The following is a 15,936-nucleotide window of genomic DNA, read 5'->3' on the forward strand; positions in this document are numbered from 1 at the left end:
TTATTTTATTCATGCTTGAAGCTAAATGAATTGATGTCATACATAGTTGGGACAGGTTTTTCACCATTAGTTAATCTTAGTTAATCTCCAGAAATACCCTTGCAGACATGGCCAGATGTATGTTTCACTATCTACTAGGTAGTTCGTAGTTCAAAATGTTTTGGCAATCAAGTTTCCTCATTATTCTATTCATTTAGGACTGTATGATATTTAATTCTTGATTGCTACTTATATTATAATTAAATTCGTGCCATATTTTGTTGTTTTCCAAACAAAAATTGCTTTTAGTTTTCCAGTCTTAAACTTTTCTATGAAAATATATCTGATTAAATATAATCCACTAAATTGAAGTAAAAATAAAAGACAATGTTCTTATAAGTATATGGGAATGTGCCACAGATGATAAAGACAAAATAATTTTATTTTTTAAAGGAAACTAAAAATTGTGATATTGGCAACAGTCATGTATTATAATCTCTATTGGTTTTGTGGAGTAAAGATTTTCATTTGGTTGGGGGTTTTGGCATTTCTAATAAGTTTAATTTAGGTTTGGGGCTGATAATTTGGTGACCTGTAGCCTCAACTGGGCTCACTCATATGAAGTTGTCAGCAAAGAGTTTGTTTGGAATTATTTATTAAAGTATACCTGCTATTTAGGGTTCTTAAAACATGAGATACTTTTAAGAAATAGTATCCTATAAATGAAAACACATATCCCTAAATTAAAACTAGAAAGTAACAAGATAACTATGTATTTTCACTAGAGCTGGAAGATCAATTCTTGTTCTCTATTACTTTTGCTCAAATGACCAACCCAAAATTTAAAAAAGAAATAAGCCTAACAACTTGATAGAAATTGTTGAAGAGAAATATTGTTTCATTAAAATTTTAAAATCAATAGCTGTATGAACCAATTCAGTGTCTTAGAAAGTAATGCCACTTAAATTCTTCTTTCCTTGCTTCTGAAAAATGTTCAACATGCTTTTGTGTTTGTATTCTTTTCCTGTAGTAGCATGTGGCACTCTTTTTGGTTGTTTCTGAGACTATTACTTTTCTAGCTGTCAGAAATAGTATACTAAGTATAACCCTCTGGCTAATAGTGTTTTCTTTCCAACAGAAAATTCAATCAGATTTAACAAGTCATGAGATCAGTTTAGAGGAAATGAAGAAACATAACCAGGGGAAGGATGCTAACCAAAGAGTTCTTTCACAAATTGATATTGCACAGGTATATTTTATTTTATAACCTAGGAAATTTGATTTATAATTAGACAACTTTGTTATAATCACATTCAAAATTATTCTATGGCATCTATCAGTATAATACTTAAAAAATAACTTCTGTACAGTTTAAAGATAAGATATGACGGTTTATTAAAGATAGATTAATTAGTATTTCCTTATATTGCTGATACAGAAAAAATTACAAGATGTCTCCATGAAATTTCGATTATTCCAAAAACCAGCCAATTTTGAACAACGTCTAGAGGAAAGTAAGATGATTTTAGATGAAGTAAAGATGCACTTGCCTGCACTGGAAACCAAGAGTGTTGAACAGGAAGTAGTTCAGTCACAACTAAGTCATTGTGTGGTATGTATTCCTAGTGGCAAATATCCAGCTACCTTTCAATTTGCTATATTAGAAGAATTCAATAATCTTTGTTAACAGAATGTATTTCATACAACTGTAATAATTATAGCATAGATTTAATATTAAGGAAAATGACAGTTTCTTAAGACATAGTTCTTATGGAAATAACAATCATTTGATGGCATTTTAGGAGTGTGATTTTTGAGTCAATAATTTTGTTAATGTCTACACAACATAACATAGGAATTCTATATAAATTATTCTTTCTTGGTATATATTATAAAAAAAGAAATCAATAAAAGAGATAGTCTAATCTTGAAACAGCAACTGAAATAGTAGTTGTAATAGTAATAACTACTCCAGAATTTACATTTCTCAGTAAGTTTAAATGGTGTACAGTCAGTAGTCATCTTTATTCTCAAGGTTACAGATTACCTGAGAAAAATTAAAGACAAACAGCTGTGAAAAACAGCACAGATTACATTCTAAATACAATAAATCCAAATGTATTGACTACACACTGAAATGTCAGACTGTAAAATATAAATCTACATCATTTGTACTATAAGATGTCTTTACAAATGCACCAGTTGTATCTGTATAAATGGTTAGATCCTTCCTATTTAGCAAAATCTTTCCACAATAATTTGGATGTATTTAATGGAATAATTGTATTAAGTAGTTTCACCACTCAAAATAACATTTGCTTATAATGTTATATAGTGATTTGCTGATAATAGAAAAATAGGAATAGACATAAATAGTGATATATCTTAATTTTCAAGATGAATTAAAGATGAAAATGTATCATTACTTACATTTGCAATGAGAAAGACATTCATTCTTTTCAAATAGGATAATGTTTAATAATAATTATCTTCTAGTTAATGATCTCAAAACAACCATGTCTATGTCTGTACAAAGGAAATAGCTCAAAACATTAGCTTGGTCTGTATTTAGTTCTAGTACAAATGTTGGAAACAATGGGAATAAATTTTCTGTAAGGACATCTTTCTTTCACAGATTTTATATTCTATACTTTTAAATATAATTTGTGATGATATATATTATAATCACATCCTTGTCTTCAAGAATTTTTTGTTTTGTTTGTTGTTTGTTGAGGTAATGATGATGATGATGATGATGATGATGATATTGTTTTAAGAGGTGTCAGTATATACACTAGCAGGATTAAAAGCTAGTGCCATTACTCTTTGCCACAACCTTTTTCTTTTTTTCTGAAACAAAAGGTCTTAACATGAACACAAATACAAGCAAAAATTTCCTTCCTTGTTTATAAATATGTTCTTTGCCGATTAAAAAGGGTGAGTTCATCACTAAATATACTGTTAGTAAAATCTCAGTGATAAATAAAAAAGCTGCTCAAGTTCAATTAGGGAAACATTTAGAAGTATTAGTAATTTTAAATTGACATAACTATTTGCTAGCATAAAATATGATTTTTGTGTTTCCAAAATACAGATTTCTCTATACATTTGAAGATATAAATTAAACTAAAAAATTAAAAAGTGTCAAAATATATTTACAATTATTAGTAAAGTAATAGCAATATCAGTCATGAAAGTCAGATTCATAACATAGTATATGAGCATAATGAAACAGATAAATTTAATAATTTGCTTTTACCTATTGATTTTAAGCTAAGAAGTGATGGCATGATATAATTGTTTTAATTCCTAAGATAACCTACCCAATACTGAGAATTTTCTTAGTAAGAATTAAATTATTGTTTGGAATAAATATGAAAAAATTTAATGCAGAACTACATCCATCATTAAATATGTATATGTATATACAAATGAAAATTTTTCATGCATATGCACGTACTACTTTGTATATTTCCCTTAAAATAAGTACAAAACATATTGTAACAGTGAATTGACATTAGACATATTTGATAATTACTCCTGCTTTTCAGAGTTACAAAACTTGCCTCATAAGGCTTTGTTATGCTAAACTATCCATGTAAAGGCATATGTATGTGCCATAAGTTCTGGTACACATGTGAGAAATAATATAATTCTACTGTTTTATATTCTCAACAGTATCAATAATATATCTTTTTTATATTTCAATGAAAATATTTAAGATTAATTCATTTATTTCCCTGTGATATTACATACATGGAAACAGTGATGTAGATATGTTTTATCCTAATTTATACATGTTTTATCCTAATTAAATGTAAACACCATAAAAAACACTGTATTTTTTTTTACTTCATATGGCAGGAATGCAAATATTATCTGGTGCATTTTAGGCACTCAACATACCATGAAAATTAGTACGTTCATTCTTGTAAACTTTTTATATTTAAAAAATGTTTATTTCATTTATATTTCCTTTGATATATATTTATGTCATTATTTTTCATAACTTTGGCCCTACATTCACACTTGGATGTAGCCAATAATATCAGTTTTCTAAAATATCCATTGCTACAGGCATATATGGCAAAAATAAAAATAGGAATAGTACCACAGCACAGAAATAACTACAAAGTGAGATACAGACCAAAGAAAAGAACAAATCATTTGATACACAATTCTTTTCCACAGTTTTGTGTCAGGAGCCATAATAGACAAGCAAATAACTAGTAGGTGATCATCCTGAAATGCCTGCTTCTGATTATTATGTATCATTCTTGTAAACTCAAGACTAGAACTGAACAAATGTGGACCTTAAAATACAAATCCTATAACATTCAGCAATGATATTTGTAAACTAATTTTGATGAACTAAATATATATGGTATATTTAATTTATATAAATAGCTGCGAATTATACACATATATTTATAATCACAAATATATCTTAGTAAACTCAACAGAAAATACAAAATGATATGGAAACAGCCACAAAATGCACTCCATTTAACTTATAAACACAAAAGGGCTATTAATGTCTATGTCTTTGTATTAATAATATAATGTTCCATATGTTGTATAGTATTTGTTTTTGTTTTATGTTTTAACATAGAATTTGTATAAAAGCCTGAGTGAAGTGAAGTCTGAAGTGGAAATGGTGATCAAAACCGGACGTCAAATTGTACAGAAAAAGCAGACAGAAAATCCCAAAGAGCTTGATGAACGAGTAACAGCTTTGAAACTGCATTACAATGAGTTGGGTGCGAAGGTGCGTAACTACTAAACATCACGCAAGATAAAATGCCAAAAACCCTTATTGTGGTCCTCAGTCTATGCTTATCCATATACAGTAAAAAGGAATATAAGGCTTAAGGAGGTATTTATTGGTGAATCAGATAGTTATTAAAGATTTTTTTCTTGTCATAAAACCCTTTCTGTTCAGTGTAAGAAATCTATTTATTATGACTGGGAAACTTGTATATATTTTATATTCAGTTACTTAAAATGAACTTGGTGGAATAGAGTTAGCACAGTTTGAAATCAAGATAATTAATTGTATATTTATTCAAACTATCTTACATATATTCTCATATATACTCATATATATGCATATGAGAATATATATATATGAGTATAAATATATACTCATATATATATGCATATATATATGAGAATATATATCCATACATGTGTATGGATTAACACCAGATCTCTATTCTCTCCCCTGCTAGTCCTTCCTAATCCATTTTAATGTCTTTTAATTTAATAATTCAAATTAAATTTAATTAAATATTTTTAATTTAATATAATTTTCCTTGTCTGTTTTTGATGTTTCTGCATAGTGAGGGATCATGTTAAATATATCTTTGGTAATTCCTATATCAAAGAATGTTAGTTTTTATTTTCTTATACTTTATATGTTAAAAATACAATTCAAAAAATCTGTATCTTTTATTCATTTGAACTTAATGTTTCTTCACATTCATACACTGAAATTTTGTGATGAGTGAGTACTTTTTATTTCATTTTAGACAGGGTCTCATGTAGCACAGACTTGCCTTGAATTCACAGAGTAGCTGAGACTGACTTTGCGCTCCTTATCCTTCTGCCTCCACCATCTAAGTGGTGGGATTATAATCATATTAAAACTTGTATGGCTGATATTTCCTTCAGTAATTAAAAAAAAAAACAGGTCTAGGAAAGGCTCTTTAAGTGATTATTTGGGCCAATTATTTGCACAGAACCATTGTCTTTAACATGTAAAGTTTTGGTATAGAGCACTATTAAAAAAATCATTTAGAATTTAAAACAACAAAAAATAAAATTAGAAGACTATTAGGACCAACAGTTTGTTATTATTAAGAATTTAATGAATGTAATAATGATGCAAAGCTCTACTTATTCTTGAAAGTACAAATTTGATTGCTTATATGTAACAATTTAACACTATAATATCATTAATATAAAACAATGAAATGACTCAGAATGCATCACAGATTGAGAAAATAATTTGTATTTGAAGTAAATATTAATTTAGAAACATTAATGATTAAGGGTTTGCATATAAACACTGTTTTATAAAATATAATTCCTGTGTTTCTTACCTAGGAAAATTAATTTCCTATTTACTGATCTTCAAAACATCTTCAAGTGGGATGGCTTTTGAACAAAATGAAAGACAAAAAATGTATTTAAAGAAATCAGTTTAATATATAAATAGAAAAACCATTCTAATTTAATTATCTTCAAAATTTAAATGCTTGTACTTAATTCAGTACATTGTCATTTGTAGTAAACAGTTAATACTGCCATCACAAAATGAGTATGTTGTGAAAATACCAATAAGAATAATGTATTTTTCAAACTTCTGGGGCCTGCTATTCCAACTTGAATGTGCTGACCTACCTGGTTCATAATGAGGACTTTCTTCTTACATTGTAGATTGCCAGTTTTTCATTGTTTCATCACTGTAAGAAGGAGATAAAAATCATTCACCCTTTCTTTGTTCAAAGCAACTGACCTATAAGATTAGCAACTCATACTTATGACCACATTTAACCTCAGTTTATGACTTTAAAGCACATGTGATATTGGGGTTATGGCATTTTAGTCTCGATATTCTTTTTAAATATTTATGTTTCTTTCTCACAGACAAGAACAATGTAAAATTTTTCCTTAAGGTGGCAGTATCTCCTGTATTTGAAAACTTACTTAGTTGCTTATAAACAAAATAAAATAAATAAAAATCAATAACACGTGAGCATAGGGAAATAGTATTCTTTTGAAATATTGAATCCGAAATCCTTTTCTATAAATAGAGTACATAAATAAAATGAATATACATGGAAGCACATTATAAAGATTTTAACCAATTGTGTACAAAGAAGTTCTTTCAGTAAAATGGGTAGATATTTATAATTCCCTTAAATAAAAAGTAAAAATGAAAATGTGTTAAAATATTTAATCTCAGCTAGTCAGATGGATGAAGTGGTAAAGAAACTTGCTTCCAAACCTTATAAAATCGAGATCAGTACCTAAGACCCAACATTGCAGGAGAGAACCAACTCCTACAAGTTGTCATCTATATTGTACACATGTTCTATGAAAGAGGAAAATTCATACATGTAACTGTTCAGACACATACACAGAGACAGACAGAGACAGAAAGACAGAGACAGAGAGAAAGAATCAGAGAGAGAGAGAGAGAGTGAGAGAGAGAGAGAGAGAGAGACCACCACCCACCACCCAGGAAATAATAATGTATGGATAAAAGAATAAAATAGTGAGTCTATTAGGGGTTAGAATAGCTCAGTCATGGAAGCATGTGTTTCACAAGGATGAGGATTTGAGTTAGGTGAATTCATAAAATGCATATAAAAATACTGGATTTGTTGAGCCATACTTATGTAGTCCTATGTTTGAGATACAGAGAGAAGAACAATCCTGGGCTAAATGGCAATATTGCTAGGTTAATTTGTGATCCACAGACATGTCCACCGAGAAGAAGTAGACACTGTTTCTGAAGATGACACTTGAAGCGGTCTTCTGCTCTCCACACACATGCATATATGTGTATATAAGCACACATAGAAACTCTCATGCTTATGTACCCTCAATATACATGAACATGTACATACATGAGTATGTATAATTTTAACAATTTGAATTTGTATCCAAGATGCAAAAATTATGTGTGTGTGTATATCAAATATATCTCTCATAAATTTTGTTGAATATTTAAAATTTATATCAGCATTTTTATTAAAACATGTTAAGCACTTATACTTACTTTTAGTTTTCATGCCAATAGTCACAAAATATACACACACATTTATGTATGTATATAGTGAAAAATGTATACATACATAAATACATTCATTCATACATATATCTTTAGACACTGGAACATAAATATGCATTCATACTCTTTTATTTTCTTATACAATTCCATAATATAATTTCATAAAGTCTATTTTTCAGTTATTGTATTAAGACCAAATCTTGGGCTGGCTATGGTAGCCCATGCCTTTAATCTTAGTACTTAGCAGGCAAAGGCTGATATATCTGAGTTCCAGACCACCCTGTTCTACAAAGTCATAATTAGGAAAGGACAAGGAAACCCTGTCTCAAAAACAAAACAAAATAAAATAACAACAATAATCTAACTGAATGAATGAATAAATAAATAAATATATTTGTTTTGCCAGTAAAGTAATAGTATAAATATAATTTTTGTCATATAGTTACATATACCATTTTTATTCAGCCATTTCTGAATAGCTCATACTGAACACAAACATTGTCTATATAAGAGGGAGTACAAATTAATATGACATTGACTAAAATTTCTGCTGAATTTTCCCTTTATAATATTTCATACTGATATATATATACATATATATATGCTTGTTAATTTTCTAATGGAGTATTTTATTTTATTTTCTTATTTGCTTCTTTTTTAGATCTTTGCTTTTACCCATAAGAGTAAATTTATAAGAATAAAATTTTGGGGTTTAAAACCAATTTGCCCTTTGTGTTAGAAATCCTGTTTATGGAAAAATGTTGTTCTATGAAAAAGTAATTTTAAAATGTAGTGAAGATGAAAACGACAGTTCTAAACATTAGATAAATATGTCTGCCTCCCTAAAGAAATATCTTTTTCCTTTTCTGATACCACCTTCCTAGCAAAAGAAAAACTTTTGTATTTTAAACACAGTAAGCCTGTTTGGCCATGTCTTTGTCAAATGACTGTAAGTCTTCTATGAAGAATAGGTTGTATCTTCTGTTTGACTTCTGTTATCCTGTTTATTTCAAACTTTGACCATAAATATTACCTTTATTTTATGATGAAACAAATTCCTATAATTTATATTGTTGCTGCTATCACAGCAGCAGGTACAAGGCACTGTATTTTGGTTAAGTGTTTCTGTTGCTGAAGGCATTTGAACTTATTATAAATTTCCTGACTATATGATAAGGTGGAAAGCAGTATGTAAGGAAATTTTATAGTGATTAGAAAATAAAAATTTTAATAGTAACTGTATATAAAGTTGACTTTCAAAGGAAGCCAATTTCAATATATTATTATTATATTTAGGTAACAGAGAGGAAGCAACAGTTGGAGAAATGCTTGAAGTTGTCCCGTAAAATGAGAAAGGAAATGAACATCTTAACAGAATGGCTGGCAGCAACAGATACAGAATTGACGAAGAGATCAGCAGTTGAAGGAATGCCAAGTAATTTGGATTCTGAAGTTGCCTGGGGAAAGGTATATCACAGATTACTAAAAGTTATTCTTAATATGTATGAAAACTCATAGTAAATGCTTTTATAAACAAATAGTAATACCTAAAAGAAATATAATTATCAATATTATCTAGCTTCATATTTCCTTTTATCAAGAATTAATAAAGGGCTAACAGTATATTCCAAGCCTTATAATTAAAATAGTAAACTTTATGAAAACTTTATCCAAAGCATACATTGAATAAATGGTTTATGAATGAATCCTTTAAATTACATAATTATTACATAAAATTAGTATAAAATATCTATTGACCACTCTAGATATTCCATATGGATCATATCAATTTAAAGATGCAAATATATTATTCACAGAGATAAAATTCTATGTTTTATTAGTTTACCTCAAAATAGAATGCCTGTATGGAACATACAAGAGATGCAGCAAGTTAAGGTGACTCTGAATAGTTCTGGATATCGACTAAGTTATAATCATAAATAATCTAATGGACCTGTGAAGGTTCTATCATTCTGTCACCAAAGGGCATCTGCCCTACATTCATTCATTCTTCCTGAAAAACGCTTCTTATTTCTCTGACAGCCAGAGAGATATTTATTGCTGCCTAAAATTTAAAGTCAAACACTCATAGCTTATTTTTTCCTAGATAATTCATTACTAGATTATTTGAAATTGTCTTAATAAAAAGGAAGTAACTTACGTAGTTGGTATTAATAGCATATTTTCATCTTAGACTTTGCCAAGGCATTGGGCCATTTATAAAGCCATTTATACTCTCATTTTAAAAGATCTCAAGTATTTGAGTGTGTTAATTAGCTATCCAAGAATATTTGCACTGATTTTTATTTCACTGATGCTAAACATTATACTCCAAAATTTCAAAACACAGTATGGATTATGTAAAAACTTATGATGACAGGATGCCTTACTCAAAACATCCTTCTTTGCATAAATGTAGAGAATGTGTAATGATAATCTAAAAAAATAAGTAGTGGTAGATTACATTTCCTTTCAAACTACTTAGAACAGTTATTTAGCATTGCTACTCTTATTTCAAGATCACATATAATTTGAGATTATTATGATAAAGAAAAACATATGATATAGACTAAAAAATGAATTGGTTTTATTTTCCCCTTATTACTCTATCATATAATGTCTTTATGTTCATTCAGATTAAATAAATAATTATATGCTTAGGTACAAGCTAGGCTACTATAAAAATTGTCCAAGATGAAATGTTTCAGAGAAAGTAAATATGAGATTTTTATCTCATGTACTCACACCAGTTTGGGTTTAAGTAAGTAACTTTGGCATATAAAAATGTCCAGATGCTTGGGTCATTTCTTTGCAAGATCATTGGTATGTCTCTTCTCTTAGTATAAAACTTGCTCATCCAAAAAAGAGGAAGATAATGGAGTAGAAAACATCAGTTCTCTCTCAAAGATGGATGGTAAGAGCTTCATGCATTATTTCTGCTCTTATCATTTGCCAGAACTAATGTTGCCTGATCTATTTACCAGACTTGGTAACAAAATATCCACTTGAGATGAGCAAAGTTGCACTCTCCTAACATGACCTTGCACTGAAATAAGTACAAAAAGAATATCTTTTAAGAGATAATTATCTTGGCAAAAGCAATATCTTACTGACCTTTTATCTAAAGAATAAGAAAAAATAAATAAAATCTACATAACCTGCAAAGTTATAAAACCTGTCAGTTCCTAGCTGCTTCTAATATAAGTAGCCATAAAATAGTTCAAATATTTTGTTCTTTTCTTTATAAAATATAACAAATATACAAATTGCACTTCAGTTATTAATGAATGCTATCTAGAATTGATTTTCAGTAAGCTCTTATCACAGTCATATCTTTTTTGCTGATTTTGAAATGGTCTGATTCAATTGATTGTCAAGACTTCCTTAGGAGACTGTACAAAGTAATGGTTAAAAAACTCATCTTTCATAGTTCTAGAGACTGGAAGTTCAAGATCAGTAGTCAGGAGAATTACTTTCTTCTAAAACATTTTCCTGTGACTAGTAGATATGCATATTGTTTTTCACATTAGTGCCATCTATGGACATATCTGGATAACAAATTAATCTTCTTATGATGATATCAGTCACATAGATACATAATCACTATAGCATTATAACAGTTACCTCTGAAAATATCCTATTAGTATAGAGTCATATTCAGAGGTACTCGCGTTTGGAACTTCATCATGTGAATTATGGGGGGGGGGGGAATAAAGGAGAAATCATGGAATGTAGAAATTTCCATAATATTGCATAATGACCTAGTTCTAGAAGTGAAAGGAAACTCAACTAATTGCATTTCATCAGCAACCTAGGAAAGATTTTAGAGTTATACCAAAGATAGCCTTATTCTAGAATCTCCATAATTTTTTCTCTCTTTCCTAAAGACTTATATTATCCTTAATGCCTCCCCTGCTAAACACAGGAAAATTCCACCATAATGTCTTTCAGTATGTTCTGTAAACTATAGGAGGTTGAATATTCTGGAGCTCTGGCCATTTTTTCTACATGACTATGTGACCCTTTTACATTTGTGGTCTCTTGGCTCCTGGTCTCTTAATCTCCTGGTTCTTCCCTAACCCCTTACCCTTTTCCTAACATGACCTGGTCTAGTTTTACAGGCATATTCTTATTCTAGACTCTCCCAGACATCTTTGTCTCTACTTTTTTTCTCCCTATTATCTACAACAACAACAACAACAACAACAACAACAAAACAAGCATAAAAACAAACCAAAAAATTTAAAAAAAGAACCTACCTCAACCATATAATAGTAATAATGTACTACTTTTATTTCTTTTTTCCCCATCCAGTCCTATGTAGTCAACACTGGCTTTCTGTATACATTAGCTTCAAACACATGATCCTGACACTTTAGTTCCTGTAATACTGATATTATAGATAAATTAGAATTTGCTCAGTGTTCAACTAGAATTTTTAATTCCTTAAAAATAAATTCGATCAGTTGAACATAAACTGATTTTCTGATGTAACCAATAGCACATTTCATTTATTCTACTTCAGCGTCATTATTGAAGAACACCGAGCCATTTAAATGAGCTCCCTGAACTCACAGTGTCATCTAAAATGCAAAAGTTAAACATGATTCCCTAAAATGTTCTTGTCCTATGATTCATTTGGATCCATATTCTTCTATGTAATGCACATCTACATTGTTTTATACAAACAGAGTTGTGTGACAAAAATTAATAAAAGAAAAAACTTGAACTTGATATAGCATGTTGAATAATGGAAAAATGCAAAAAAACTAATGCCTGTATCAATGGACACTAATATTATGTATAACTGCTCTGTGATGTGGTTCAATGGAAGGGAAGATTTTATCGTTACATGAGAGAGAGAGCAGTCAGGAGCATCTGGAAGAACACAGAGCAGAAAGAGAAAGTAGTAGACTGGACACAGGCTGCAGACAAATTCTGAGGGGGGGAATAAGGGGAGGAGAGGGAAGGGGAAAGGAGAGGGAGAAAGAGTTTGATGGAGAAAAGGAGAGTACAGCAAAATAGAAGACAAAAAGTAGGGCAAAAGAGACAAAAAAGAGTAAGACAGCTGGGCGGTGGTGGCACACGCCTTTAATCCCCACACTTGGGAGGCAGAGGCAGGCGGATTTCTGAGTTCGAGGCCAGCCTGGTCTACAGAGTGAGTTCCAGGACAGCCAGGGCTACACAGAGAAACCTTGTCTCAAAAAACAAAACAAAAATAAAGAGTAAGACAACAGAGTTAACAGACCTAAAATAGCAGGGTTTAAACAGCAAAAGGAGGTTAAAGGGAGACAAAGTGGAAAGAAAGAAGTCAAAATATCATGATTTGCAGATGATATGATAGTATACTTAAGTGATCCCCAAAATTCCACCAGAGATCTCCTAAACCTGATTTTAAAAATCAGCAAAATGGCTGGATATAACATTAACTCAAACAAATAAGTACTCTTCCTCTACTCAAAGGCTGAGAAAGAAATTAGGGAAATGACAAGCTTCACAGTAGTCACAAATAATATAAAATACCTTGGTGTGACTCTAACCAAGCAAATGAAAGATCTATGTGACAAGAACTTCAAGTCTCTGAAGAAAGAAATCAAAGATTTCAGAAGATGAAAAGATCTCCCATGCTCATAGATTGGCAGGATAATGCAGTAAAAATGGCCACCTTTCCAAAAGCAATCTACAGATTCATTGCAATCCCCATCAAAATTCCAACTCAATTCTTCATAAAGTTAGAAAGAACACTTTGCAAACTCATTTGGAATAAAAAAAAACCTCAGGATAGCTAAAACTATTCTCAACAATAAAAGAACTGGGAAAGGGGATAACATTTAAAATGAAAATATAGTAAATATCCAATAAAACACTGAATTCAAAGACAAATGGATGGAACTAGGAAATATCATCCTGAATGAGATAGTCCAGTTATAAAAGAACACACATGGTATGCACTCACTGATATGTAGATATTAACCCAAAAGCTTAGAATACCCAAGATACAATTCATAGACCACATGAAGCTCAAGAAAAAGGAAGACCAAAGTGTGAGTGCTTCATTCCTCCTTAGAAGGGGGAACAAAATACAGGAGGAAATATGGAAACAACGTGTAGAGCAGAGACTGAAGTAAAGGCCACCCAGAGACTTTACCACCTGGGGATTCATCCCATATACAGTCACCAAAAGCAGACACTATTGTGGATGCCAAGATGTGCATGCTGACAGGAACCTAATATAGCTGTCTCCTGAGAGGCTCTACCAGAGCCTGACAAAATCAGAGGTGGATGCTTGCAGCCAACCATTGGACCAAGCATGGGGTCCCCAATGGAAGAGTTAGAGAAAGGACTGAAGGAGCTGAAGGGGTTTGCAATCGTAAGAACAACAATATCAACCAACTAGACACTCTGGAGCTCCCAGGGACTAATCAAGGAGACACACGGAGGGACCTATGGCTCCAGCCACATATGTAGCAGAGGATGACCTAGGCGGGCATCAATGGAAGGAGAGGCCCTTGGTCCTGTTGAGGCCAGATGCCCCAGTGTAGGGAAATTTAGGGGCAGGAAGGCTAGAGTGGGTGGGTTGGTAGGTGAATACCCTCATAGAGGAAGGCGGAGGAGGGATGGGACTGGGAGATTATGAAGGGGAGACCTGGAATGGGGAAAACATTTGAAATGTAAATAAAGAGAGTATCCAATAAAAAATGTCTTTCCCTTTGCCAGTGGTTTCTTACATGTAATCACCTGGGAAAATTGAAATGTATACAAATAAATGGACTCAGTCTTGGTAGTTTTGGATGACCGTTCTGTCCAACTCTAGCTAGAATCAACCATAGGCCACTGTATTTTCTCATGAGGATTTGTTATTTTCCAAGAACTACAACTGTCAGCATTCCAGAAAGTTGCCTGGTCCCTGGGGAGATGAGGCATACAGGTTAATTATGGGCCTTACTGAGGAATGCTAGAAAATATCAGTCATGTAATAGCGATAATCTCTGAACAGAATGATGGGATATATATCCAAATACGTTAATTATATTTTATATTTTTAAACAAACTTTTTAAGTATTTACATAAATCTAATTTTTACTCATAGTTTATAGGAATAATTGACACATCTCACCACTATCTTTGCTATAAAAGTGTGAGAACTATTTTTTATTTCTAAAGTCTCTTACACAATAATTCCCATGAAAAATTACATTTCTTTTTAAAAGAGAGAATAATAATTTATCTGTGAAGTGAAATATCACTAGCAGATCATTAACTTGGTACAATGAATGCATCAAACAGCTGTTACTTAGAAAATAGAACATCTGTTAAATGCCACTGAAGTCACTATTCATTGTCATTATACTTATGGCTATAATTTTTGTTCTGCACATTCTGCTTTCATGAAAATCGTCTTTAATGGATGATACATATTAAGAAAAAGTCTATATATATTTATATAGCTTGAAAAATCCAATATATATATGATTCCTTAATCTAACATTATATTCTGTAACATAGCTTAAGTGTAAAGTATGTCCTACATATTAAGCCAGGACAGAATAATGCAAGGTCTCAAAAATAATTCATATCAAATTTCTTCAGGTATAGAGCACATCTGATAGTTTGGTGTACTATTGTGGAACACAGCATACATACATACATACATACATACATACATACATACATACACCATCAATTTAAAAGTAATTGTTTTGGAAAAAATAAATTTAAAAACCCCAGCATAATACAGTTCTATCTTTTCATTTTATTTCAATTGTCCATTTTCCTATGTAAAGCAATGCTAAGATAGTTACACATATGCATGTATGACCAAATATGTTAAGATACATAGTATGTATATTAGTTAATCCATCATTTATGTTTTAGTAAATAAGATATAAATAGTACCTTCAATAAAATTACTGTAATATCCAAGTAAAAGAAATGATATTATAATTAAATGCCAGTAAGTGTATATTTGAATAAATTGTGGTAAGGTAAAGACATAAGCTATAAAATGACTGCCCTTACAAAATTCATTAAATAGGCTGGAGAGATGACTCAGCTGTTAAGAGGACTGACTGTTATTCCAGGGGACCTAGGTTCAGTGCTCATCATCCACATGGCAGCTCACACCTGTCTGTAACTCCAGTTCCAGGGGACCTGAC

General features: G+C 30.9%; 1 protein-coding gene across 1 annotated transcript in view; it reads left to right on the top strand.

Annotated features, from left to right (window-relative positions):
* Positions 1–15,936, top strand: part of Dmd (dystrophin) — a 2,056,279-nt gene that overhangs the window by 827,268 nt on the left and 1,213,075 nt on the right. The window contains exons 30-33 of the mRNA XM_031364700.1: positions 1,118–1,228; positions 1,418–1,591; positions 4,592–4,747; positions 9,077–9,247. Coding sequence (XP_031220560.1) covers positions 1,118–1,228; positions 1,418–1,591; positions 4,592–4,747; positions 9,077–9,247 — 612 coding nt within the window. The remainder of the gene's footprint in view (positions 1–1,117; positions 1,229–1,417; positions 1,592–4,591; positions 4,748–9,076; positions 9,248–15,936) is intronic.

Source organism: Mastomys coucha, chromosome X (assembly GCF_008632895.1).
Source record: "Mastomys coucha isolate ucsf_1 chromosome X, UCSF_Mcou_1, whole genome shotgun sequence".
In the NCBI taxonomy this organism is placed as follows: Eukaryota; Metazoa; Chordata; class Mammalia; order Rodentia; family Muridae; genus Mastomys; species Mastomys coucha.